The sequence below is a fragment of the Sminthopsis crassicaudata genome, chromosome 4, assembly GCF_048593235.1.
Source record: "Sminthopsis crassicaudata isolate SCR6 chromosome 4, ASM4859323v1, whole genome shotgun sequence".
Lineage (NCBI taxonomy): Eukaryota > Metazoa > Chordata > Mammalia > Dasyuromorphia > Dasyuridae > Sminthopsis > Sminthopsis crassicaudata.
The window spans coordinates 377,495,489-377,523,092 of NC_133620.1; the positions used below are offsets into that span (position 1 = coordinate 377,495,489).

Here is a 27,604-nt window from a genome sequence, read left to right on the forward strand (position 1 = left end):
TCGTCTTGTAATTATCATTTATTGTTTTATGACACCTCCTGTAACCTGAATAGAACCTATAATCAATGTTTTTCCGTGTATGACACATCTTTTTTTTTTTTTTTTTTTTTTTTTCCTTTTTAGGGATATTTCCTTTTCATTTTAAGTCTTGTCTCCCTTGCTAGATTGTAATAACCTGCAGGGAAGAAATTGGCTGTCAGTCTTACATTTGATAGTGGTTACTTGTTAAGTGAATGAACTCTTTAATAATAATAACTAATTTTTACTTCATTTTATTTATTCTTTTTTTTTTTTTTTTCTTTTCCTGAGGCTGGAGTTAAGAGACTTGCCCAGGGTCACACAGCTAGGAAGTGTTAAATGTCTGAGACCAGTTTTGAACTCAGGTCCTCCCGAATTCAGGGCTGATGCTCTATCCACTGCGCCACCTAGCTGCCCCATTTTTACTTCATTTTAGCTTTTTTATAAAGCCCTTTCTTCACATTAACTTTATGAGGTAAATGACAGGCCCATGCATGTGAACCAGCTTTCCTGCTGTTGCTTTTAGTTTTTTGGGGACTTTAGCAACCATCTAGTCTAACCTTCTGTTCATCGTCCATCCCCATTTAATAGAAGGTGACACTGAGATTCAGACAGATTAACTCATTTTCCAATAACAAAGGCAGGCAGAGAAGGCGAAATCAAAGGTGCATATTAAAAGTCAGAAAATCTGAGCTTAAATCCTACCACAAACCACACATGTGTCAAGAGGACAGTCCCCTCTCTTTGTCCTGATCTTTCTCTTTCAAATCAAACAATGAAGTATTTAATGCCTCCTGTAAAATAGGTTCTGGGGATACAATGTATTCATTGCATATTATATTTGAGAAGAGGAATGTTGTATAATGAATAGAGGATAGGCCAGTTTGGATCAATCCCGGAGTGTAACATTGTATACCAAAGTTTCTTAAACTGTGGGTAACTGAGGTGAGGATCATGAAAAATACGGCAACAATAAAAAGTATCAAATATTCTGTCAAAATTTAATTATTTATTGTAAAAATAAACAAGTACATTCATCTCACCAGTATGCAAATTTGTGCTGGTTCAATATTAGGTATTATTAGTATAATTATTATTATTATTATTACTATTAGTATAATTTACTATATCAATAACCAAAGTTGTTTTTTTTTTAATTATAGCTTTTTATTGACAAAACATATGCATGGGTAATTTTTCAACATTGACCCTTGCAAAATCTACTGTTCCAACTTTTCTCCTCTCCCTCCATCCCCTCCTCTAGTTGGCAAGTAGTCCCATACATGTTAAATATGTTAAAGTATATATTAAACACAATATAGGCATATAGTCAACAGCCAAACTTAACAAAATCATATGATTATCTCAATAGATGCAGAAAAAGCATTTGATAAAACCCAACACCCATTCCTATCAAAAACACTAGAGTGTATAGGAATAAATGGACTTTTCCTTAAAATGATTTAAAACCATCAACAAAGGGGCAGCCAGGTGGTGCAGTGGATAGAACACCAGCCTTGAAGTCAGGAGAATCTGAGTTCAAACACCTAACATTAACTGGCTGTCTGACCCTGGGCAAGTCACTTTACTTCAATTGCTTCAGAAAAAAAAAAGAAAAGAAAAAAAAGAAGAGAAAAGAAAAATCATATGTATACCAAAGAATTGTTTTAAAATAAATTTCTTTATGATTAATTGGTTTGTACACCTATTTCCCTATTTGTATTCCTATATACCCTGGGTTGAGTAAAATTTTCATGAGCAAAAAGGGACAGAGAGTAGAAAAAGTTTGAAGTGTCCTGCTTTATACAATTAACTGACTAAATTCAAAAGGAATTCATATTCTAACAATAAACAAGGTACTTATACTTATTTACATTTGTGAATGATGAATAAATATAAATATAATACATATACTATATGTACTATCTATATGTATATATATATAACTATTATATTATATATATAACTATATATTATATATAACTATATAGATAACTATTTTGTATATAATGTGTGTGTGTATATATATGTATATATACACACACACATTATATACAAAATAGTTAAATACAAGGGAATTACTGAGGTACTACCTTGTACTTCTTAGATTGGCTAAGATGACAGGAAAAGATAATGAAAAATGTTGGAGGGGATATAGGAAAACTGAAACATTAATGCATTGTTGGTGGAGTTGTGAAATTACCCAACCATTCTGGAGAGCAATTTGGAATTATATCCAAAAGACTAAAAAACTATGCATGTTCTTTCATTCACCAGTGCTACTACTGGGTCTGTTTCCCAAAGAAATCAGAAAAGAGGGGAAAGGACCCCCATATGCAAAAATGCTTATAACAGCTCTTTTGGGGGTACAAAGAATTGGAAAATGAGTAGATGCCCATCAATTGGGGAATGGCTGAATAAATTATGGTACATGAAAGTAATGGAATATTATTGTTCTATAAAAATGATGAACAGACTGATTTTAGAAAGGACTAGAAAGATTTACAAGCAAAACAAACTTTGTACAAAGAAATAGCAAGATTGTGCAATGATCAACTATGATGGACTTGCTTCTTCTCAGAAGTTCATGATCCAAGGCAATGACAATAAACTTTGGGTAAAATTTGAAAATGCCATTCAAATACAGAGAGAGAAAAAAAAAAAAACTATGGAGCCTAAATATAAATCAACACATGCTATGGTTACTTTCCTCCCCTTTTTTTTTGTGAGTGTGTTTTTCCCCCTCTTGTGGTTTTCCTCTTTTGTTCTGATTTTGTTAATATGAGTCACAAGGAAATAGATTTTTAAAAATGAATGTACATGTATAATTTTTTTTAAAGTTCCTACATGTTAACTAGGGAAAATAATTTTTTAAAATAAAAAATAAATAAATACAAGGTAGTTGAAGAGTAGCAGTTGAAGGACTTAGGAAAGGCCTCATGTAGAAAGCTGGATATTTGCTGTGTCTTTTGTTGTACTCTATGAGGAGTAAATGAGGTACTTCAGGCATCAAAGATAAGAGATGGAATATCTTGTGTAAGGAACAAAGAGAAGGTTTATAACAGTATATAACAGATAGTAATGTACAAAGAGGCTGGAAAGCTAGGTAGGAGGCAAAGCTAAACAGAGGTGTTTGCATTTCATCCAAGAAGGGTTAGAGCTATGCTTAAGAAAAATCATTTTGGCAACAGCATGGAGGGAGAATGGACTGGAAGGGAATGAGACTAAGGCAGAGAAATCATTTAAAAGGCCACTTAAATAATACAGGTGAGAATATTTCACAGTAGTTGTGTGAGTAGAGGCAGAAAAAAGGTATTGAGGGTGAGAAGTGTAGAAATGTCAAGATTTGGCAAGTAATTGGCTATTTGGAGTGAGTGAGAGTGAGAAGTTGAGGGGGGAGTAATGTCAAGGTTATAAATATAAGAGTCTGAAAGAATGACAATTTTTCTGACAGAAATAGGGAAGTTCACAAGAGGGAGAGGAAGATAACGAGTTCTTTTTTTGTCCGTTTTCAATTTGAAATGTTTCCAGGACATCCAGTCCTAAATGTCCAATAATCAGTCGGCAATGTATTATTAAAGCTTGGAGCAGAAACTGGGGCTGAATATTTAGATCTGTGAGTCATTGGCATAGAGATGGGGGAGGGAGAAAGAGGAAATGAAAATAAGGAGAAAAGGAGGGATAAAGAGAGAGGAAGGAAAGGAAGAAGAAAAGGGAAATGAGAAAAAATAGAGAGAATGGGGAGAAAAGAGAGAGAAATCAGAGATTAAGGAAGAAGAATATGGGGCCTTGAAAAGTGACTTGGAAAATGCTCAGAGCTAATGAGTATAATCTGGTTGATGAACCAATAAAGCTGATGGATAAGGAATGGTTAGGTAGGTGGAAGAATGAGGAGAGATAAACATTATGAAAAGTCAAGGAAGAGAGAATACTCAGGAAGAGTGGGTAACCAACAGTGCTAAATGCAGCAGATAAATTGAGAAGGATGAATACTGAAAAAAAAGTCTGTTCATCATTTTTATAGAACAATAATATTCCATTACTTTCATGTACCATAATTTATTCATCCATTTCCCAAGTGATGGGCATCTACTCATTTTCCAGATCTAGCAATTAAAGAATCATCAGTAAGTTGAAAAGAGGTGTTTTAGTTGAATGATGAGGTTAGAAGCCAGATTGCAAAGGGTTGTTCTAGAAGCAAGTAAGAAAAGAGTAAAGGAAGTCAATATTGTTTTTTCTAGGAGTTTAGCTGAGGAAGTGAGGAGAGAAACAGGAGGGGTAGCTTGAAGGATTTTTAAGGATGAGAGAGACTTGGACATGATTGAAGGCAGTAGAGGAATTGATAAATATAAGAAGTTAAAATTGGTGGGGAGAGGAGATGATTGAAGTTGTAATTTGTTGGAAAAGACTAAAAAGGATGAGATCAAATGTACATGGAGAGGGGGTGGCCTTTGTCAGAAATGGAAGCAAAGGAGGAAAGAGTAGAGATGATATCAAGAGCTTTTGAGATGAAGAGAAGGGGGAAAGAGACAGTTCACTTCTAATGATCTCCTGAACTGAGAGAAGGGATAGGGAGTAGAGGTAGGAAGTTTGAAAAGGGAAGTTTGGAAATTTTTTATGAACATTTAGATAGGAAAGAATAAAAGAATTACTGTCCTGTAATGGCTGCCTAACTGAAGTTGGATTTCATGAGTTTCTAATGTTTCAGTTCTGTGGCTTCTTCCAATTCTGTTCAATAACACATAAGGAGGATCAGAGGAGGTATATATATGATGATAGTATTCCAGGAATGGGTTTGCCAAGAAATGTTGGTAATAAGACAAGGGGGAAAGAAATTCAGGAGTGGAGATCCTTGAAGAGTTGAATTGACTGGGGTCAAGATTGGAAAAACCAACTATTGGGCTAGATCAGTGGGAGGTGGGGTACTGACTACATTGTCAACCTAGCTCTAGGCTAGACTACTTAGGGGATATAGCCTCTGCTGCTGAGTTAATTAGGGTGACAGGCTACATATATGAAACAACACAAGAATATCAATTACCAAGCAACATGATTCCAAATAATAGGAGTAATGCTATAAATTCCATTTATAATATTTTAATAAGGATATAATAATATCCACCATTTATGTAGAACCTCAAAGTTTATAAAGCACTGTCCATAATGTTTTCTCATATAAATCTCATAACAACTTTGTGAGATATATATTAATCTATTATTACAGACATAGAAGTAATTTGCTTAGGGTCACTTTCTGAGTTAGAATTCAAACTCAGGTCTTCCTGACTTCAAGTCCTGATTTCAAGTACTAGACTTTATACATGTGCCATCTAACATATTGGTACATGGTTCATATAAGGAGCTAAGATTTTTTTAAAGAGCTCTCTCTAAAATGTTTCCTTTTCCTAAAGGACTTTATAGTTTGGTTAGGGAAGTCCAATTCAATTCAACCAATGAAGAACCTATTATGTCCAAGGCACTGAGTTAGATGTTGTCATGGCTTTGACTCCTGAAAAAAATAAAAATAAGAGCAAAACAATCCCTGATCAGTATGAGTTTATAATTCTATTTGCATTTTGATGTAGGTGTTCCATCCAGTGTAGATTAAATCCCCTCTATGTCTTGTTATCCTATACCATTCTTATTAGTTCCTCACCCCCATAAGTCCTCCACAAGAGGATCTACCAAAAAGGGTTCTTTCTAATGAATCACATAGCCATTGGTCATCTATTAGATCTCACTCTTGATATATAATAGACCATATCTTTTTTGGGTTACATATGTCTTTAATAAAGTATGTTATATATTGAATTACTTGGTATCTAGGAGAGAGGGTATGGAGAAGGAAGGAAGAAATTGGAATACAAGGTTTTGCAAGGGCTAATGATGAAAAATTATCCATGCATAATTTTTGAAAATTAAAAAACTTTAATAAAAAAGAAAGAGAAAAATAAAGTATGTTAGGCCTTTTCTCAAACTCAGGTTATAACTAATCATGCTTCTTTTCAATGCCTTTGAGGGCTTTTGTAGTTTTGATCCCTCCAGGAACAACCTATTCGGTTTTTCCAGACCATAGAGGATACTGGACTTTTTGTGGCAGGAAAGAAGTAAATAAGACAATAAGAAAATTTCCAAAAACAATCTAGAATAATAACAATAACAATAACAATCAATCTTTATGTATACTTTAATGTCCTCAAAGTCTTTGACATTTGATATCTTATTTGATACTTACAACAACCTTGTTTGGTGAGTGCTGTTACTATTCCATTTTATAGATGAGAAACCCAGGACTTTAAAAAATGTTAGATCACTTACACAAGATCATATAGCTAGAAATATATGGTGTAGAATTAGAAGCTAGGTCTTCCTGAGATCAAGTCTAGCATTCTATCCATTATGCCCTCCCCCTTCTGGAGGAGGGGAAGAGAGAAAATTGTTTTGTTTTTGTTTGTAATTTTTTTAAATTTTAGTTTGTTTCTCTTCTCATTCTCTCTCTCTCTCTCTCTCTCTATCTCTCTCTCTTCTCTCTCTCTTTCCTCTCTTCTCTCTCTTCTCTCTCTCTCTCTCTCTCTCTCTCTCTCTCTCTCTCTCTCTCTCTCTCTCTCTTTCTCTCTTTTATTTCTTAGTATCCCTCATGAACAATTCAGGGTCTTCTTTGTAGCTAATTAGCATATATAGTCCCTTGCTTAGTAATGCAATTTCTTTGTATCTATAGTGCTAAACACAGTTTCCTTGCACATAGTTGGTACATAATAAAAGTCTGTTGAATTGAATTCTATCCCCCTCTGATTCTGATTCAGTTTAAAGAACATCTGTAGCATTTGCTCAAAGTATACATACTGACAGATTCATTTGATGAGCTTATTATAGATTGATAGAGATAATTTATCATAGTGTGAATGATATACTACTTTTCATACACTGTTTTTATTATGGTGAATGAGTATTATACATCTCTTTAGCATATGAATTCACTAGGGATGTTTTGTAGTAATTATAATCATAGGATTTAGACCTGGAAGAGACCTAAAAGATTATCTTGTTCAATTCTTTTTTTTTTTTTTAAGATAAGGAAATGAAGATGAGGGGTTAAAATCAAGCCATTGCCCAAGCTCACATAAGTATTGTGTCTAAGTAAACCAACCAGGATTCTTATCTGAATCCCCTTATTCCAAGTCCATTATTGTATGCTTTTTCTTGTTCACTGCAATTAGAATAAAGTGTGAATAGGAACAGTTGAAAACTTCATAAACATTACCTTAAAAACTTAAATGTCTAAAATTTATAATAGACTGAATATAAGTGCTATATGTATGAAAGAGGTCATGAGAAATGCTGTAATAAGAGTCCAGAGGGGACAGAGATTATATCTTTCCTTTTTTCCATGGAGTGATAAAAAAATGTTAGGATTATGGATTTAAAGTTGTTGGCTTTTAAAATTTTTGTTATAAGGAATGATTCTGTGGATAGGGAAAAAATCAAGGATATATTCTGAAATGTGGGTAATATTAAAAAAAACAATAAAATGCATACAAAGTAATTAAATGTCTAATAACATTGTTATTTCAAGAACTGGATTGTCGGTTGTTATTAAATTACAATGTGTTTGTATGAAAATGTGCTCCAAATCACTGTTAATCAGGGAAATACCAATTAAGACAACTTTGAGATATCATTATACACCTGTCAGATTGGCTAAGATGACAGGAAAAGATATTGATGAATGTGGGAGGAGATGTGGGACAAGTGGAGCACTGAGACATCATAGGTGGAAATGTGAATGGATCCAACCATCCTGGAGAGCAGTTTGGAACTGTGCTCAAAAAGTTTCTACTAGGATTATATCCCAAAGAGATCTTAAAGGAGAGAAAGAGACCTACATATGCAAAAATGTTTGTGGAAGCTCTTTTTGTAATGGTAAGAAACTGGAAACTGAGTGGATGCCCATCAGTTGGAAAATGGCTGAATAAATTATGGTATATGACTGTTACGGAATATTATTGTTGTGTAAGAAATGACCAGCAGGATGATTCCAGAAAGGCCTGGAGAGACTTACATACACTGATGCTAAATGAAATGAGCAGCACTGGGAGATCAGTATACATGGCAACAACAAGCCTATATGACGATCAATTCTGATGGATGTGGCTGTCTTCAACAATGAGAGGATTCAAACCAGTTCCAGTTGTTCAGTGATGAAGAGAGCCACATATACATAGAGAGAGGAATGTGGCAAGTGAATGTGAGCCACAACATAGCACACTCTCTCTTTATGTTGTTTGCTTGCATTTTGTTTTCTTTCTCAGTTTTTCTTTTCCTTCCTTCTTGATATGATTTTCCTTGTGCAAGATAACTATATTTGTATAAGTGATATATATGTGTGTGTGTATATATACATATATTGGATTTAACATGCATTTCAACATATTTAACATGTATGGGACTACCTGCCATCTAAGGGAGGGGGGGGGAAAGGAGGGGAAAATTTGGAACAAAAAGTTTTGCAAGGATCAATGTTGGAAAAATTACCCATGCATATGCTTTGTAAATAAAACAAACAAATAAATAAAAAATTTTAAAACATTACAATGTGTCTGAAAGTTGCTGATCAGACCAAACTTGAAATGCTCTGCCACAAATGGGACACAAAATAGTCCATATGAACATTTGGGATAGATTTTCTAACCTTGCACATCTCGCATTTCTTCTGAGATAACTCAATTCTGCTTTGTTTATGGAGCATAGCACATTCTCTAGTGAAGACACACCATGCTGGGCAGTCCTGTGCCAATGTCTTGCATGTTATGCAATTCATTCTAAAGTTCTTTAAGAGATTCCTTAAGAATGTTCTTGTATCATTTTTTCTGAGTACTTATCCTGTATGAGCTCTATAAAATATCTTTTTGGCCAGCATACATTTGGTATTCAAACAGGATGTCCAGCCCAACATAGTTGTGCTCTTTGCAGTAGAGTTTGAATGCTTGACAGTTCAATTCAAGAAAGGACCTCAATGTCTAGTATGTTTATCCCAAATTTGGGAAACTGAGGTAATTATAAGCTGTTGCCCATTGCTAAGGTAAAATAATTCAAGTCAACAAGTTAAACATGCACAGTACAGAAATTACTATATGAGGTGCTAGGAAAGATACAAATATATGACATAATATTTTAGATAAAATATAGTCCAGGTCTTTTGAAAAATAAATAAATAATGAAATAGGGACAGTTAGGTCACTTAATGGATAGAGCTCCAGATCGGATTCAGGAGGATCTGAGTTCAAATCTGGTCTCAGATACTCATTGGCTTTATGATCCTGAGTAACTCTGCTTCCTCAGTTTCTTCATTTGGAAAGTAAGCTAGAAAAGGAAGTGGCAAACCACTACAATATCTTTGTCAAGAAAACTCCAAATAGAATCATAGAGATTAAAACACAACTAAAAATAGCAACAATATGAGAATAAGACACATATGGGGATAACCTTAATTAGCGATTACATGTTAGAGAAGTACAAAAAAAAGAACAATATGAGGTCTGATGTTTAAAGTTGTTTTGAACTAAATTTAAAGAATTAGTAAGAATTGAAAAGATAAGAGAGGGAAGGAGAAAATTCCATAAACAGGAAACAGTTGTTAAAAATATATCAAGGAAGTGAGAACATATGAGGCATGTCAGAATGGCAGAGAGTAGAGTGATTTAGATTCAACATTGACTGTGTGGGAAGGGAATAATATGAGAAAAAATTGAAAGGTAAGAGTGGTACCTAAACTGAAAGGGAAGGGAACAATCATTTAACAAAAATCTACTTTGTGCCAGGCATTGTGCTAATAATAAGCACTTTGTAAATATTACCTCATTTGATCTTAACCACAGCCTTGGGAAAGAAATGCTTTTATATCCCCATTTTAAAAACAAAGAAACTGACACAGAAGGAGATTAAGTGATTTGTCCAGGGTCTCATAGCTAGTCTGAGGCCATATTTGAACTCAGAGTTTCCTGACTTCTGGCCCAGCTCTGTTCTCACTATGGCACTTATCTGTCTGAAAAGTCAATAAGAAATGATTCTGATTTTTATAAATTTCTGCCTCATGATGGAAAAAAATTAAGAAGAAATTAGTTTGGAAAAAGGATGGAGACATTTCATGTAGGAGAGGTGTTTTGGAGGGCTTTGGAATTGTGAAAAAGGTAAGACTTTGAATTTGATGTGGAGAAATTTGGGAGAAGTTGAAGGAGGTTTAAAAAAAAGGACTCAATATGAAGGAAGGGGGAAGACTGAAGGAAAGCACCTGAGGAAGCCTCAAAAAGAAGGTAATTATTAAGGCAAAATAAGTAAAACCAATCAGTAAGCTAAGGTGGGATGCAGGGGAGGCAAAGGAAATTAGTTACGGCTGGATTGTTAGGAGCTGCCAAAGAAGTGATTAAGGTCTAAATGAGGATCCAATGTTGTAAGTTGTAATCATCCACAAGCTATTTGAAATGCAAGGATAGAAGAACTCATTTCCAGTGAGAAGAAAGAACAAGGTGAAATTTGCAATGATTTGCATTGAGTGTGAGATGCTTATATTTCTGCCGGAGACAAGTGGTTGTTACCTGTGTTCATAATTCCTTTCTAGAAGAAAAGATGGAAAGTCTCATTTGTCCCAGGTTATCAAAGATAGTATAGAATCCCAAAGCCAATTCCAGCAGATAAGAAACTTCAATGTGAAAATACTGATATGGAATTCAATGTGAAATGGATCTAAGAGATAGAGGAGAATACTGACCTCTTTTCCAAACTTGGAGAATTGCCATCCATAACAAAGACAAAGGGAAGAAGGATCACTGACCATTTGCAGTTAAAATAACAAGCTAATTTTGACATAGAAAAGTTAGAAACATGAGAAAATTTATGTAAACTCACTGATAGTGAAGAGAGTAGGACCAAAAGAATAATAAACACAACAATTATAATAACATAAATGGAAACAACATTAAAATATTGTGAGACACAGTGACCAGTTTGGACTCAGAGAAAGATGGAGTTGAAATATACTTCTCTCCTTTTTGTAGTACAAAAGAAGACTACAGGTGTAGAATGGTGAATATATTCCTCAAAACAATGGTTGTCTCTGTTGGGTTATTCTCAAATTTTTCAAGGGAGATTTTAAAAAGGAGGGCATGTTGGGAAATTATTTGAACACATAACAATTATGAATAGAAATGAAATGGGAAATTGAGGTTTTATGAGTAAGAGAAGCTGGATATTTTGAGGAGAAAACAAGTACTTGTCCTCCAAGAAATGTTAAGGTAAACTCAGTTACTATCAGAGCAAAAAAGTATTATTATACAATGGTCTTATTTTCAAGATGTTACCAAAGAATTTTTCAAAACTTGTCAAAATGGATGACACTTTGGGTGTCAAAATGGATGATTCATGTGGATAAAAATGATAACAGGAAAACCATAGGGTGCATTGCCAAAGATTCTGAAATTGGTGGCAAAAAAGTGGAGACAATAGGGACACATTTTGTATTTTCATTATTGTTTCTCATTGAAAGCAAATATGCAGAACAGAAAAGTCCATCTGAGTATATTTGCAAAGTATACAGCTGCACATCCTTACCCTAGGGTTTAATATCTTGCTACCAAACAGTACTGGGCAGGATATACAGCAGCTGGACCAGACCAAGTCCCCAAGATTGGCAGATCAGTTAACCATTGGGCTTTTTTCAGATCATTGTGGGTCAATTTGCTCTGAGCTCATTTTCTAATGAGCAGCTACAATCTTTTCTACTTTCAGTCACTGGCTTGGATGAATAGTTCCATGGAATTCTTTTCGGGTGGAATGCTATTCTATGTTTCTTTTAAGCTGGGATATAACTCTTAGAACAGCTTAAAATGTACAAACGTTTCTGATCTTTTATTTTCAGAGTTATCTTATCTATCAAATCAATACCTCCAAGCAGGAAAAGAAAGAAAGAAGTCTTGCCTCTCCTATTTTATAATCCCTGGTTTATAAATCCTTATCTTCAATAATCCACTCTACATGCCCCCTAGAGTGATTAGTTTCAATTTAATCATTTTCACCTCCCTTATTCCCTTTGGGAACCTCATATAGAAGAGCTGGCTAAGGCCAAAGATATGATACAGTTATGCCTTGGAAGTGAGGATTTTTTTTTTCTTCATTGTCTTCTTCATAGGAAATTAAGCTATTTAAGCCTTCTGTCCTTTCTGTTTATTTTGTATTTGAGGGCCTTCTGCTTTAAGTTTCTATTCCTGTCATTTAGCCCAGCAGCCCTTCATCTTTCAGTGGGGCATCCCCTTTTACAATGTTAAGTGATGATTGAAAGGAAAGCACATTGCTTAGTTCCTGTTCTGTTCCTGGTCATGTAAGCAACAACATGGTGAATAAGATATTTTTTCTAGTCTTCACAAATCTCTCAAACTTCTTCAAAATAGAAATTATGTATGAAAGATAAAACAGCTCCACTATTTCTGCCGTCTAGGACAAGAATCCAAAACAGAGTTGAAAAGAGAAAAAAATAACCCAAACAGGAATTAACATGCATTGATCCTGAACTCACTTCTGATACTCTGATTCTTTCTTCTTTCCAAGGACTTAAAGATCTTGATTCAAGTTTGTGGAAATTTTTGAGGGTCCTTGATAACCAACTTTGGCCATAGTCCTTCAGGACTAAAAACCTATTAGAGATTGCAACCTGGAAGCACCAAAGCTGCAAAGTTCTGAATTCATCAGACTTAGGAGATTCTAAGGTGCTGGTTCTGGGTCAAGAAATAAAGGATAGATGAAGTGGGATAGGTCACAATGTATGCAGGGAATTCTGCAGCATCTCACCATGCCTGAGGAAAGAACACAGCATTTAATTGGGCTATTTCAGACCACCTAAAAGTCAGGTGGGGTAGAGACTTAGGCTGTTTATCTGTGAATTGTGTGAGATGAGTATGAAATACTTTGAGAATCAGCCCACAAAGAAGCTACAATCAGATGTAAGGGAGCCAGAAGTGAGCTATGAGGAAATTAAGGGAGTAGGGAAAAGACTGAAAGTACCAGGGATTCCAGAAAAACATTAACAGATAAATCAACATGGAAAACAGTAATAAGAGAAAATTTGACCTCTAGATCTAGTAAACGACTTTAAATATCTATGAATAAGAACTACAAAATGAAGGGAAATGATCCAACATTTGGTAAGAAAGGAGATATGAGAATTATGAGAGCAAGAATGTCTTTCATAGCAAAAATTTAAATGAGATAGAAAAACAAATATTTTATAGCAAGCATGAAGTTCACCAAAGAAACAAAGATAGAACAATAGATTAGAAATGCAAATACACAGGAATAAAAAACAACCAAGAAGAAGATAAGCAAAAAACAAACAAACAAACAAACAAACCACACATTAAAAGAATAATATGCTCACAGCAAAACATATGGATATGTATAGAGACAATCTAAGGATCATTGGTCTCCCAGAATTATATGCTAGGACAAAAAAAATTTAACACCATCATGAAGGAAATAATAGAAGATAACTGCCCAGAACTTCTGAACCTTGAAAATGAAATTCCAGTTGAAAGAATTCACAGATTGCTTCCAGGAAAAAAAACAAAAACAAAAACAAAAAACCCAACTCATTCTTCTTCTGTTTGTTTTCTATGCCAAGGGAAATGTTCCTTGGACTAGAAAGGGCAGAAAAAAAACTTCATAGGATCAAAGATATAAAGCTAAAAGAGACTTCAAAGATTATCCCTCATTTTATAGATGTGGAAACTGGCTGAGGGGGTTTAGTGACTTGCCCACACAAGTAGTAAACACCAGAATGAGGATTTATACCTCTGATTCCAAAACCAATGTTCTTTCTCTTCTGTTGGATAATAGAGAGTTAGATGATAAGAGTATACTTAGATATTTATGAGACGCTTAAGGTACTTGGATGAACCTGATGAAATACACCCTTAGTAACTAAAAGAACTGGTAAATAGGTTTGCTCAGTGATTTCTGAACAATTGTAGAGAATGAGAGAGGCATCTCTCAGGACTGGAGAAGGAAAAATACCCTAATTTTTTAAAAGGGAAAGAGAATAGAATCTGCAAACTACAAGCGGGAGAGCTTAACTTCAATTCTATGAAAAATGTTAAATGGGATTATTAAACAATTTATTAGGGAATATCCAGAAAAGGAAATTAATAAGGATAGCCATGTAAAGACCATGACAAACTAACTTTACCTCCCTTTTGGTCACAATTATCAAATTGGTTTGGGGACACTTTGGTTATAGTTTATCTCGATGTTAACAAAGTATTTTACAAAATATGTCATCCTATTCTTTTGGAAAAGACAAGCAAAATGTGGTCTAAACAATAGTACATTTGGATAGATTCAAAACTGGTTAAATGGCCTATCTTACAAAGTAATCATTTTGTTTCTATGTCAACTGCATAGGAAAAAAAATAAATGCAATGTTCCATGAATTTGCACTTTGCCGTAAGTTGTTTAACTTTTTTATTAATGCCTTTGATAAAGCCATAGATGACATTTACATCAAAGGTGAAAGTGACACAAAGCTTGGAGCAGTAATTAACACAATGGATGAGATTCATGATTTTAAGAAATTTTAATAGACATTGTGATTCTTCAAGATCCCATTTGGAGTTTTCTTGGCAAAGATACTAGAATGATTTGCCATTTCCTTCTTTAGCTCATTTTACAGATGAGAGAACTTGAGGCAAAGAAGATTAAAGAATAGTAAGTATCTTAGGCCAAATTTGAGCTTAGATCTTCCTGACTGCAGGATAAATACTCTATCCGCTGAGTCACCTAGCTGCCCTGCTAGATTATTAGGATGAATCTAAGAAGAAGAAATTCAATATGAATAAATGTAAAGCCTTATATACACACACACATATATATACATATAAACATATATGAATAATATGTTTACATATATGTATATAAACCAATAACCCTGATATGAAAATTATAGGATGGAGAGGAATAGTTATATAGCAGTTTATTTGAAAGATCTGGGGATTTTAAAATACAGAAAGCTTAGTTTGAATTTGTATTATAGTGTAGCATCTAAGTAATGTGATCTTGGGCTTTGTTAAAAGTTTAGCTTCCAATAATGAGAAGCTCATAGTCCTTATATATTCTTCTTTGGTCAGAACCCATCTGGAGCATTGTGTTCCATTTTGAATGTTAATATAAAGTAGAAGGCACCCAGAGGAGGAGATCCTGGTGAAAGACCTTGAGTTCATGCCATATAGGGAACTGGGAATATTTATCTAGTTGACAGAAGACTTTAAAAAATCCATGATCTATATTAAACTATTTGAAGAGCTGCCATGTAGAAGAGGAAAAAAAAAAACTATCAAAAGAAATATAGGAAAATAGTGCCCCAGAAAATTTATTTTGAGTCTATTTGCAGCCCAATCCCAGTCCAGCTCAAGTTCTACTGCAAATAAAGCCCTTGCTCCTGAATTAGCCTGGTGCTTTCTACAGTTCTTTATTATACCCAGGCACATGGACATACTTAGATCAGGACATTATGCATCAGGTGGCTCACTTCTCTCCAGGCAATACCCAATAGATGTGAGCTAGGAAGAGTTGGAGAAAGAGATATGGAAACAGAATGGATTATACCTATATTTTAATTTCCCTTCTTATCAGAGCTCTCCCCTCTGCACACAATTAACAGATGTGTTAGAGATCACATATTACTATAGTTTATATAAATGTAGTGAGTGTCCTCTTATCACAGAGCCAGGCTTATATATGTTTCCCCTCAAGATTCTGAAATTTTTTTGTCTCTGGACTCTTATCATTCAAAATGTTAACTATCCCTCCCAGATTTGTGTCATTTGCCTACTTAATCAAGATGCCATCTTTTCCTGTATTCAAGTCATTGATAAAAGTGTTAATTAGCAAAGGGCCAAGAGTGCTCCTGGTACAGTCCCCAGGAACTTTCTTTCTAAAGTGTCATAAAATAATCAAAGGATGACAGAGTTTTGGAACACTTGCCTCTTTTGAATTTGGGTTATCATATAGTCATCTGTTCACATATCTCCATCTTTTCTACAAGAATGGAATTTGTGTGGTATTGCTTCCACTCTTCACTTTCTTTAAGAACTGACAGTGGTTCAATAATCCTTTCTGCCCATTCTAACAGTATCTAAGGATATAGTTCATTTGAGTTAGGTACCTTGAATTCATCCCATTCTGGCTACCTCCAGACTATGCTGCCTGCACTTTGAACACCATATATATATGTGTGTGTTTGTGTGTGTGTGTGTGTGTGTGTGTGTGTGTGTGTGTGTGTGTGTGTATACTATTGCTACCACCACCACTACTAGTACAACCATACCATTCTTATATATTATTGCTATCACTACCACAACCCTCCAAGAATCTTGGACTTCTTCCTTGATATGCTGGGCTCTGTCTAATAAATAAGCTTTTACTTTAACTTGTCCAGGTCCAGGCCTACATGTAAATTTTTTGCCATTCATTTAGACTTCTTACTTTTTGATTAACTCCTGCACTGATAGCATCTGTTAATAGATAGTATTGTAACAAGAGAAGCTTTGAGTCTTCTCCCCAGTGAGGTTGACATGTGGCCTCATGAAAGTGACCACTGACCCTTTTGTCTTATCATTTGCTCTTTTCTCTTTTAGCAAAAGAAATGAGAGATTCCAACCCTGTGAGTAGTAAAAGGTCACAAGAATGAGGATTTAATGTCAAGATTTTACATATGGAATCACTTTTAACAGCTGATTAGTCTAGTAAAGATGCTTTAAGCAAAAAAGAAAGGTTTCCTGAGGTAAATAATAGGAAAAGACCTGGAATCCCCAGAAAACAGGTAAACCTAAACAACTTTTAAGTATATATTATTCAGGTATCTGTCTTTAAATTCGTTTGCTTCTGTGTTTTTGAATTTTCCTTTTTTTTTTTCCATCAAATTCAATTCAACCAAGGCTATGAACCTCCTACTATGTATAACTTCTGTGAATACCTAGATGGGTCACAGGTTTATTTCAAGGAACCTAGGGCATCCTTGGGATTGGAAGCATTCCCTTATTTCCACCAGTCAAAAGAAAAAGCCTTTTTTTTTTTTCAAGGTTTAGTTCAAGTGTCTTATCTGTAAAGTCTTACCTGATCCTATACCACCATTCCATTCACATCACCAGCTGATATTATCTCTCCTTAAATATTCCAAATAGTTTGGATCCCACCCTTGATTATTTCACAGTGTACTCTATAGTAAATTTAAGTATGTACATGTTACATTTTTCCCATCCTTTCTCAGGCTAAAATTCCCTTCTTAAAGATTTCCTTGCAGTCGGGTCAGAATTATTCTATTATCTTTTTAAAGGTTAAGTTTTCTTGAGAGAATTAGCACATGAAGCTTACTTTATGTAGATGAGTTTGTCAGATTTACTTTTCCTCCCAGATTTGGAAGACTAGCCTAGCAAATGTTCAAGGAAGGAAAAGAGAACAGGATAGAATAGGGAAATGGTTTCCAATGAAGTCCAGTGCTCCACTCCACTCCAGGGCAGAGGATAGATTGATGGGTGCCAGGCAAAACCTCTCTAAAATTTTTAAAATTCTTTGTTTTTAAATTGCTCTGTTGATTTCTTTGATTTGGTATATCACCCGTATTTCCCAATTATCTCCCTCTCCTTCTCTCACCTAGAACACCACGTAGAATATAACAAAAAAATTTTTTTAAGATAGAGGAAGAACAAAAAGAACATTTCTAGTCATTTTCACTTGATTTGACTTTATTGCCTGACCCTTTCCCAAGAAAACAAGAGCCTTTGGAGTTTCTCCCTGATGGCTCTCCTAAAGTCTTTAAGGGGTAGAAAATTCCCTGAGAAAGTATTCCCAGGAAGGCTCCTGAAGAGGAAGGGGGTGGGATGGGCCCAAGTCCTGAGTTTGGTCATTCTGGGATGTGGCCTGCTAATGGAAACTCCTTTGCCTGCATTTTTTCTCGCTTCACCTTTCTCCTCAGTTTCATCCTGTGAATTCTTTCGATTGCCTTTTTATTTTTTGTTAAAATGCTAATTACAATAATAGCAACTATTAATATCCCTAAGAGTAACAGGATGAAAAGTCCCTTTGACAGAGGAGAACATGATGCTGGAGATGAAATTCTGGGGCCTAGAATAGAGAAAAGAGAGAGAACTGGTCAGTGAATCAAGGTATAGTGTGGGGAGGGCCATCTCCCAAGGGAATGTGATCCTAATCTTCTTCCACTCAGAGAAGGAGTTTGATCTCCCCAACTCCAATGGGGAAAATGAAAGGGGAAGACCCTGGAGCCGCCTTAAGAAAACTAGAGCAGCTCACAAATGGGGCAGAAACAGCCCTCAAATCCCAGAGTGGAGACAAAAAATCTTTTAGTCTGGAACCAGCTGATGTCTCTTAACTGAGAATTTTCTGAACTCAACTGACTCCCTCTCCAGAAATCTGGAAGCTAAACTAAAGCCAGAATTCCACTGAGAAGGGAATTAGAGAATCCCTAAAACATATGGTGGGTCTCCAGAGAGATAAGAAGTCTGGGAGATCTGGGGAAAGAAGCAGCTGGAGGCATATTTCTGGACATTAAGTGAGAGAAGAGAAGATGCTTGAGAGTGGGGAGAGTGGGGAGATCAGGATAGGGGCTTTAGGTGGAGAGGAAAGTGCTTTTCTTCACTGAGGAGGGTGTGGAGAAAAGGGCCTAGCTTCTCCCAGGAGGGCAGAATTTCAAACAGGTTTCACCTGAGAGAAGGTGCTCGATGTGAGCATGGTACAATCCTTTCAAAATCCAATCCCTGAAACTTCTCAGGGCATTTCTGAAGCTCTAGGGAGTTGGAAATGGAACCAGTTACCTGTACAGAACTGCCCGGCTTGGAGGGAATGGGAACTGAAGCTGACAGGGTTTCTGACTATGCAAGTAGAAGTAAGATCACTGTCTCCAGGCTTCCAGGAGAGGTGGAGGACAGAACCCCCATTAGAAACAACAGCTCTTGGTCCCAGAGGTGTCCAGCCATACTCCTCATCTTCTCCTCTCCCATCCACATGACATTTCAAGGTGACATTGCACATGAACTCCTCTGAGATCTCCAAGTATATGGTGACTTTGGGCTTTGGAAGTCGTCCTGAAAGAGAACAGGAATCCTTAGAATACAGAATTAATGCCTATTCTTGGTGCACAAAGAATACCAGATCAGGAGTCAGAGAGCTCACAAATCTTAGTTCTAATATTATTAGGTCTGCCATTTCCTCTCTATGTGGATAAGTCATTTCTTATAAGCCTCAGTTTCCTCATCTGTAAAATGACTGATTTTAGGAGTCCAACTCAAATAGGAAGAAGACTGTTAAACTATACATAAAATTCCCTGCAGACTGCATGTTGACCTAGGAAACAGTAATATTATCTAGGTTTTATTTCTATTTTTACTTAAAAAACTTCTTCCCAATTTTATTTTCATCTAGTTTCCACAACACTCCAGAATATTGTGAACTCTATATTTGACATCTCTGGACTAAGAAGTGTCACGAAGGCTATGGTATTAGACCTGCCCTATTTCCATGGAGTCAGATGGAAGGACCTGGGCTTTACTCTCTTGGAACTGATTCTTTCTCCTTAAAAATTCAATTCAACCTTAGATTCTGAGCAAAACCTGCCTTTTTGTATCATCCATCGCTCCTTCAACGAATCAACACACATTTATTAAGAGATTTCAGTGATATATGTGTCCTCAGAGGATGGGGGGGCACAAATTTTGGGGTATCTATTCATTCACAAAGACCACTCATGAGCAATAAGGTTTTCAGCTTTTATCACTATGGTAGATCAGAGTGATGGATCTGGTGAAATACATGTGTTAGATACTGGGTTTGGCCACTTGACAACTGTGTGATTCTGTGGCCAGAATCATAGCCTTCTTTGAGCCTGTTTCCTTATTTATAAAATTAATAGCCTATACCTGACCTCAAGATCTCTCCCAGCTTAGTTATACTATGAGTTATCTTGTGCTTACAGAATTGCCTATCATTCCCTTTGAGCTTGTGCTGAGACTTTATATGTTTCCTTGATTTTGGGTGGGAACCTTGGTACCAGCTTTCTCATCTGGTTAGGGATCAGTCACAGGGTAGCCCAGGTAAAAGGAAAATGAAGGACAGGATCACCAAAGACTCCTATCCCCCTCCCAGATACAGCACTTGAACAGACATTGGAGAAACCAGACATTGGGTGCCCCACCCACCAGACTCACGGTAGATGCGTAGAGTAAACTTTCGCGTAATGGTGTCCAGAGCATCCTCAGAGACTATATTTGCTCTGTACATTCCCTCATCCTCCTTGCTCAGGTTGCTAATCTGCAGGGAATAGATCTGATTAGGGATATCCACTAGGACCTTGTAGCGAGGGTCAGATACTATGATGGTGGATAATTCTTCTCCAGCTCCTTTCTTAATGGTGGCAAGAGGTGATTGGAAAACCCAAACAATTTCCTCAATTTGTTCGCCTTCTGGGATGTTGATGGGGAAGATGATTGATTCCCCCAGGATTGCCATGAGCTCTTCTGTTTCAGGCTCTTCTCCAGATTGTCCTTCTCCTGGTGGATATAAAAACCATCATAGGTATCTTTATAGCACTTTAAATTTTGCAAAGTACTTTGTACATACTTTCTCATTTAAATCTCACAACAACTTTATGAAGCAAGCAATACAGGTATTCTTATCCCCATTTTGCAGATAAGGACATTGGGGTTGAGAAAGGTTAATTATTTTGCCAAGATCATACAGCTAGTAAATACAGGTTTTAAACCCAAGTACAAATCTCTGTCTTTGAAGCACAAAATGACCCCATTCTGGCTCAGCTAAAGTTCTCAACCTGAGACCAACAAGCTTCCTGGAATGAAATCCAATCCAATCTAATCAACACTTACTTAATATTACTATGTGCTAACTGCTGGGGATACAATTAATAAAAACATGTATATATGCACATACATATATACATGATGTGAATATTCGGGATGTCCACACATATAAGTAAGCTCTTTGAGAACTGTAATCTTCTGTTCTTAGCATAGTAACTGATTAATAATAAATAGATGTTAGTTGATTATTATGCAGCTAGGTGCCAATAAGTTTGGTCCAAATACCTTATGACCTCTTTTCTGGATTTTCAAAGAACTGTATAGTTTTCCAGATACTTTATCAGACTTGATGCTCATAAAAGAGTAAAAAGGGTCCAGAAATAGGAAAAAGTCTTTCTGCATGGAATAGTCATTAGCTAGCTAAAGGGCCAAGTCAGATGAAGGACTGCTGTGACCTAGTGAGAACTCATCTCTCCTATATAACTCCAGGACCTATATGAAGCTGAGGCAGCTCAGTCAAGAGAAAATCCTGGTTTGATAATGGCACCAGTTTGTTAATACCTGACGCCTTTGAAGCCTGAGGAGTTGGGTAGCATTCTAGAGGTCAGATTTCTCCCATTTATAAAATGAGTGGTTGGCTCTGACTTTAGGCTCTTTAAATTTTCCTTTTTGTTTCACTCAAGCTTTTTTTTTTTTTTTTTTTTTTTTTTTTTTACTTTTCTTTCTACACATTTAGTTCTCACTGCCTACGCAAATCTACCCTGTGTTCTCTTACATAGTAAGATATAACTTAAGAGACAAAGAGGCAAAAAAAAAACAAACAAACAAACACTCGGAGAGCCAAGAGAAACCGTCCTTGCGTATAGCTGGAGCCAAAAGAAAGGTTCTTCAAGAGCTGAATTCTCCAAGATCTTTATTAACTTTAGACACTTTAGACACCAGATGAAGCCTTAGCAAAAGAGAGAAAGAGTACAGGGAAGCAGGAATGGGTCATGTTCACTTACCTTTCTGGGGGTGGAGAAGCATAAGGAAGAAGAAGACCCAAGGAGGGACCTTCATCCTGGCAATGCCCAAGGATCTGGCTCCAGGACGGGATGCCTCAGGAGCTTTAGGGCTCACTAAAGAGGAGATGGCCAGTCAAGAGGAACAGAAAAACAGAAAGCAATTGGCTGATGGAGCTGGTAAAAGGGAAATGATTCTATTCCTGCTAATTCTCTAACTTCCTCTCTTTAAACAAAAAAGAAGCCTCACTTGCGCCTCTTCTGTTATGAATTTGAAAAACAGTCTCTTTCAAGACCAGATTTTTTTTATCTTGATTTTTATCCAAGTCTCTCCTCATTTTGTTTCAAAAGCCAACTCATGTGCAACCTCTTCCATAAAGTCTATTCTGACCCCCTTAGTTGGTTGACTTCGATTTCTCCTGTCTTTTAATTAACAGTCACTATTATAGTTCTCTCATTTGTCAGGCAACACAGAGAAGCACCTGGAATGTAATGGAAGTGACAATGGTCTTTCCATCCCAACAATGGTGGGATTAGAAGACTTGGATTCAAGTCCTTTGCAAATCTGTGTACCCTGTCTATATAAATAACTTCACTCTTTTGGGCCTTAGCTTTCCCCATGTGTAAAATAGAAATATTTATGAGGTTGTTTTGGTGGGGCAATTGGGGTTAAGAGACTTTATCTTTATCACACAGCTTGTGTCATATATTTGAGACTATATTTGAACTCAGATCCTCCTGAATCCAGGGCTGGTATGCTCTTCTTAGCAGTCCCTATCCTATCTGTTTTACATAATTGTCTTAAGCAAAGTGTTTTTGAAAATCTTAGAGCATGGGTGACTTATTTTATTCATTCATTGTTATTCCATTATTTTATTATTATTATTATTATATATATTTTTTGAGGCTGGAGTTAAGTGACTTGCCCAGGGTCACACAGCTAGGAAGTGTTAAGTGTCTGAGATCAAATTTGAACTCGGATCCTCCTGAATTCAGGGCTGGTGCTCTATCCACTGCGCCACCTAGCTGCCCCCTATCCCATTATTTTTCAAGTTGGCTGAAGTTTTCTAGTCACTGAACACTATAATAGTTCAAGTATTTATTAACTACCTACTATGTGCCAGGTACCATGTTAAGGCCTCAGGATTACAAAGAGAAAAATTAGACCTAGAGTACTATGCATCATGGATTGCAATTATATTTTATCCTAGGGATATAATAGGGAACCACTGTAGTCTATTGAGTAGGAGGTAAGAATTTGACTTAAGGGAACTCACTTTGTGATATAGATTAGAGAATGGATTAGAAGATGGTCAATTAGGTGAATTAGCAGACCATTGCAGTAGTATAAGTGAAGGATGATAAGGGTCTGTTCTTAAATTGTGGCTCATTGGTGTTCTTAACCAATAGCTATGAAATTTGGCTTTAGTCCTATCCAAGGGTTCTCAAACTATGTCCTGCAGGCCAGATGCGGAGGGCTGAGGACGTTTATGCTGCCCACCGGGTTATGGCAAATGGGCAGAGGGGCGGGGACAGAGTGTGAGTTTTTGTTTTTACTATAGTCCAGCCCTCACTGACGGACAGTGAACTAGCCCCCTATTTAAAAAGTTAGAGGACCACTGCCCCTCTCAAACAATAGCTATGAAGCTTTCTTCAGTCTTCTTAGTCAATGGCTAAGACTTAAAATCTTTCCCATAACCAGGCTACAACACAAGATAGAAGTTTAGGCAAAGATTAGATCTGCCCTTTAACCTATTCTTAGAATTCTTCAATGAACAGCTTCTTCTCTTCTGAATTCTTCTCTGAACTTTTATCTACTCTCTCCCCTGGAGTCTCTCTTCAGTTGTCACCCAACTTATAATCAGAAAACCCATTTTGGTTTTTAAAAATTCATCAAATTCCCTCCTCCAAGGCTCCACTTCCTCAAATGGAAAAGGGATGTATTGATACTGATAAAATAAATCATCCCAGAACCCCCTATTCTATGAAAAGTAGCAGTGTTGAAAATTTCTGACAAAACTATTGACTTATCCTGCTTTAGTAGCTTAGTAGCTTCCTGAAGTAGCTATCTGGTCTCATTTTCTGGCTCCCTTTTTATGTGTTGTCTTCTCTTATTATATTGTAAACTCCTAGAAGGTGAAGACACTCTCCCCCATCAGATTTTAAATTCCTGGGTAAGGACTGTTCTCCTCCATTAGATTGTAAACTCCTTGAGGATAAGGACTGTCTTTTTTGTATTTGTATTCCCAGAACTTAATATAATGCTTAGTGCCTAGTATTTATTGACTGACTTCCCTCTCTACAAATACATTAAAATTAGGAATAGGAACAGGATCTGGGATTTAATTTGACATAAGAAAATTCCTGTATTTATGCAGGGTGGTACCTTTATTGCAATTTTTAGAGTTAGAAAACTTTCTAGAACATTGGGAAATTGTAATTTTCTCAGGCCAAGATTTGTACACATCTTAGGCTATCTTTTTATCCACAAGGATATTCATATGTAAATACATTTGAACTATGTGTATGGAGAAATAAAACAAACCAATGATTTCACTGATATGGAGAAATCTTGGATAAAGAGATTTCATCTACCAATACAGAGCAACAGACTTCTCTATAATTTATGGTCTAAGGGTGAGACCTTAGCACTGAGATGCAAATGATTTTCTCAAATAACATAATGTGTCAGAGAAAGGACTTTTCTGGAGGAAAATTTTCCTGGCTTCAAGACCATTTTTCTATCCACTACTCTATGCTATATTCTCTGATATGTCATGATGAAGTGGGAGGGAACTGTTTCCTTTACTATAAATTGTGGTCCCTTTAAGAAACTATTTCCTTTTGATCTGTGATCCCTTTCAGAGTCTCAGTCCCTCCGGGGGAAGGCAAATTCCCATCAGATAAGTTATCTTTCCAGGATGCCAGAGCCTTTGATTTAATTAGAAAGCACCCTTTTTAAGTGTTATTAATTCTAATAGGAGAAGCAGGCTGAAAACTGATAAGAATCTAAGTCTGGGAACCTGGGCTCCTGAAGCCCCCCACCAAGAATTCTGGTCTGATCTACTCAGGATATCCCAACCCTCACTAAGACACCCAATATAACAGCTCACCTCAACTAAGGTCTTTGCAGATGGCCCTAAGGTAGCTAGAGATCTCTGTCACTCTCAGCTGCCAGGATTCTTCTGCCCACTGAGAAAGCATTCTCAGTGCCAAAACTCCATTTCTCACTAGAAATTGATTTCTATCCAAAATAAACTTTCACTTTGCAACTAATAATTCAGGAATGAGTGAATTCTTTCACTCCTAAACCTATGGCTGATTTAAAGGGGATATTTAACAACTCTCTTATAGCCACTAACCTCTTGACCACCAGGAATTGAGACCATTCAAACCACATCAATACCACTCCTCATTCACTGACATTATTTTATTTAAATGTAAATAGTTACTAAGTAAGTTAAAATTGGTACATTGATTATAAATGTTGTTTAAAATTAAACAGTAAATTTATTTTTAAAATGAAGGACAAAAGATGTTCTACCTTCTCTGAACCAGATCAAATCAGAGTAACTAACTAATTGATTGGGATAATCTATAACCAAAACTTGAGGGCATTTCCTAGCTATAATATTCTTATTCCTAATGAGATTAGTAGTAAAATGTGTATAGAGATAGAACTGTATTACTTGGGGGCAAATCTGAGAAAGAGAAGGGAAACTAAAGTCTGGAGGGTAGATGTCTCAGTAGATATAATACCAGATCTGGAGGTAGGAAAAACTGAGTTCAAATGTAGCCTCAGATATTAAATACCTGCATGACCTTGGATCACTTAATCTCTGCTTGCCTTAATCCACTGAAAAAGGAAATAGCAAACCACTCCAATTATCTGTGCCAAGAGAATGCCATTGAAAATATGGTCCACAGGGTCATGAAGAGTTAGACCCAAGTGCATAACTTTCCTGTTGCCTCTCCCACTGGCCAACGTTCTCAGGCTGAAACAGAGGATGGTAGTCCTTGTTCTAAGGTAACTTTTGTTCTCCTTTCCCAATCAACCACTCCAAGGTGGATCAGAGGAGAGTGCCATGAGACATGTAGTGACTGTTACTTGTTTCTCCCAGTTTTTATACTTTTGAGAAAAAGGGCAGTTCTGGATGATGACATATGTTTTTCCTTATACGTTGTATGGTAATCCCCAAATCCTCAAGTTTTCTGAAGTTGGCCTTTCTTGAAATAGTTTGTCTCTGTTCTAGATATCCCCTATCTACCCTCTACTCACATGCCTTATCTCTCACCCCATTCCCTGCCTTTCTTCTAAAACTATCTATATATGGACTCTTCCTTGCTGCTTATGTTCCCTTCCCTAGTTAATTCATACCTGTCTAGGTAGCTAGTAGCTCAAAGAATGGAGCAGGAGCCAGAAAAACCTGAGTTCATATTCACCCTGAAACACTTACTAGCTATGTGATTTTGGACAAATCACTTAAGCTTTATTTGCTTCAATTTCCTCAACGATTAAAACATGGAGATAATAAAAGCACCTACCTCCCAAGATTGTTGTGAAGAGCAAATGAGGTAAGATTTATAGAAAAAAAAATAAACCCAAAAAATCCCCCAAACACTAAGCACAGTGACTGGCACACAGTAGCTGTTAGTTCAAAACTACCTTCCTGTGACATCAGAGGTGTGACAAACAGCTAATCAGACTTGTCTCAGGGAAACCCTGTCCCTCATCACAAAGTCTCTAGCCTTCCTTCTCTGTAGAGCAGTAGTGGCTGTGAAGGCTATGTCAGGCAATAAGTGGAGATTGATATCCCTATCCCCCTTTTTATCTTATTTCCCCTTCTTCCCCCTTCCCTCTCCTTCCCTTACCTTTCCCCTCTTTTCTTCCCCCTCCTCCCCTTTCTCTTCTTTTCTTTTCCCCTCTTTTCTCCCTTCCCCCCCCCTCTCTCTCTGCTTGCTTCCCTCTCTGTCTCTCTGAATGATCTTACTTTATTTTTGTACTATTATTATTTTTAGGATGATTTGCTTTTAATTGAACTGAAATTCTATCTCCCTGCCACTATGAACACTACTCTTGCCTTTTCATTAGGGAGCCCTTTTCTTATCCCTTTCCCATATAACAGTATTTCAAATGTTTGAACACTGATATTTTGCCCCAATATATATTCTTTATTTTCACCAAAATATCTCTAGCTGCTTCATATGATTCTCATATAGTACAGTTTCCATTCCCCTCAGCATGTTATTGAAATATAATCCAATTTGGCAATGTCTTTCCTAGAACACAGTACCCACGGTTGAATACAATAATATAGTTTTGGCTTGACTAGGACAAATGCAGTGTAATTATCATGCTTCTCAATGTCACTTCAGTTCACTTTTGGTATTTGACCTGCCATGTTATTCTACTGTCATAATTCAATCCATTAGAAATTCTAGGCCTTATTCATAAAAACTGCTTTTTGGTAACATCTTCTTCGCCGACTTGTGAAGCTGATTTTTTGAACCTTAATAAAGGAACTTATCATTTACTCCATTAAATCACAGTACATAATTCTAGACTTTTAAGATCTTGTATATTCTATTGCTATTAGTAAATATATCATGTATCTCTACATACTTGGATTCACTAGAAAATTTGATAAGTATGTTGTCTATACTTTTAGACAAGTCATTGATTTAAAAAATTAAAATAAGAACATTTTGAAGGAAAAA

General features: G+C 36.3%; 1 protein-coding gene across 1 annotated transcript; it reads right to left on the reverse strand.

Moving 5' to 3' along the window:
• Window positions 1-17,757: 17,757 nt before the first annotated feature.
• SLAMF9 (SLAM family member 9) lies at window positions 17,758-26,506 on the reverse strand. The gene is made up of 5 exons (XM_074262293.1): window positions 26,432-26,506; window positions 21,890-22,003; window positions 20,277-20,618; window positions 18,888-19,157; window positions 17,758-18,180 (listed from the first exon to the last, which is right to left on the reverse strand). Exons 2-5 carry the CDS (start codon window positions 21,942-21,944, stop codon window positions 17,960-17,962), a joined length of 888 nt encoding a protein of 295 aa, XP_074118394.1. The 5' UTR covers window positions 21,945-22,003; window positions 26,432-26,506; the 3' UTR covers window positions 17,758-17,959.
• Window positions 26,507-27,604: the final 1,098 nt, after the last annotated feature.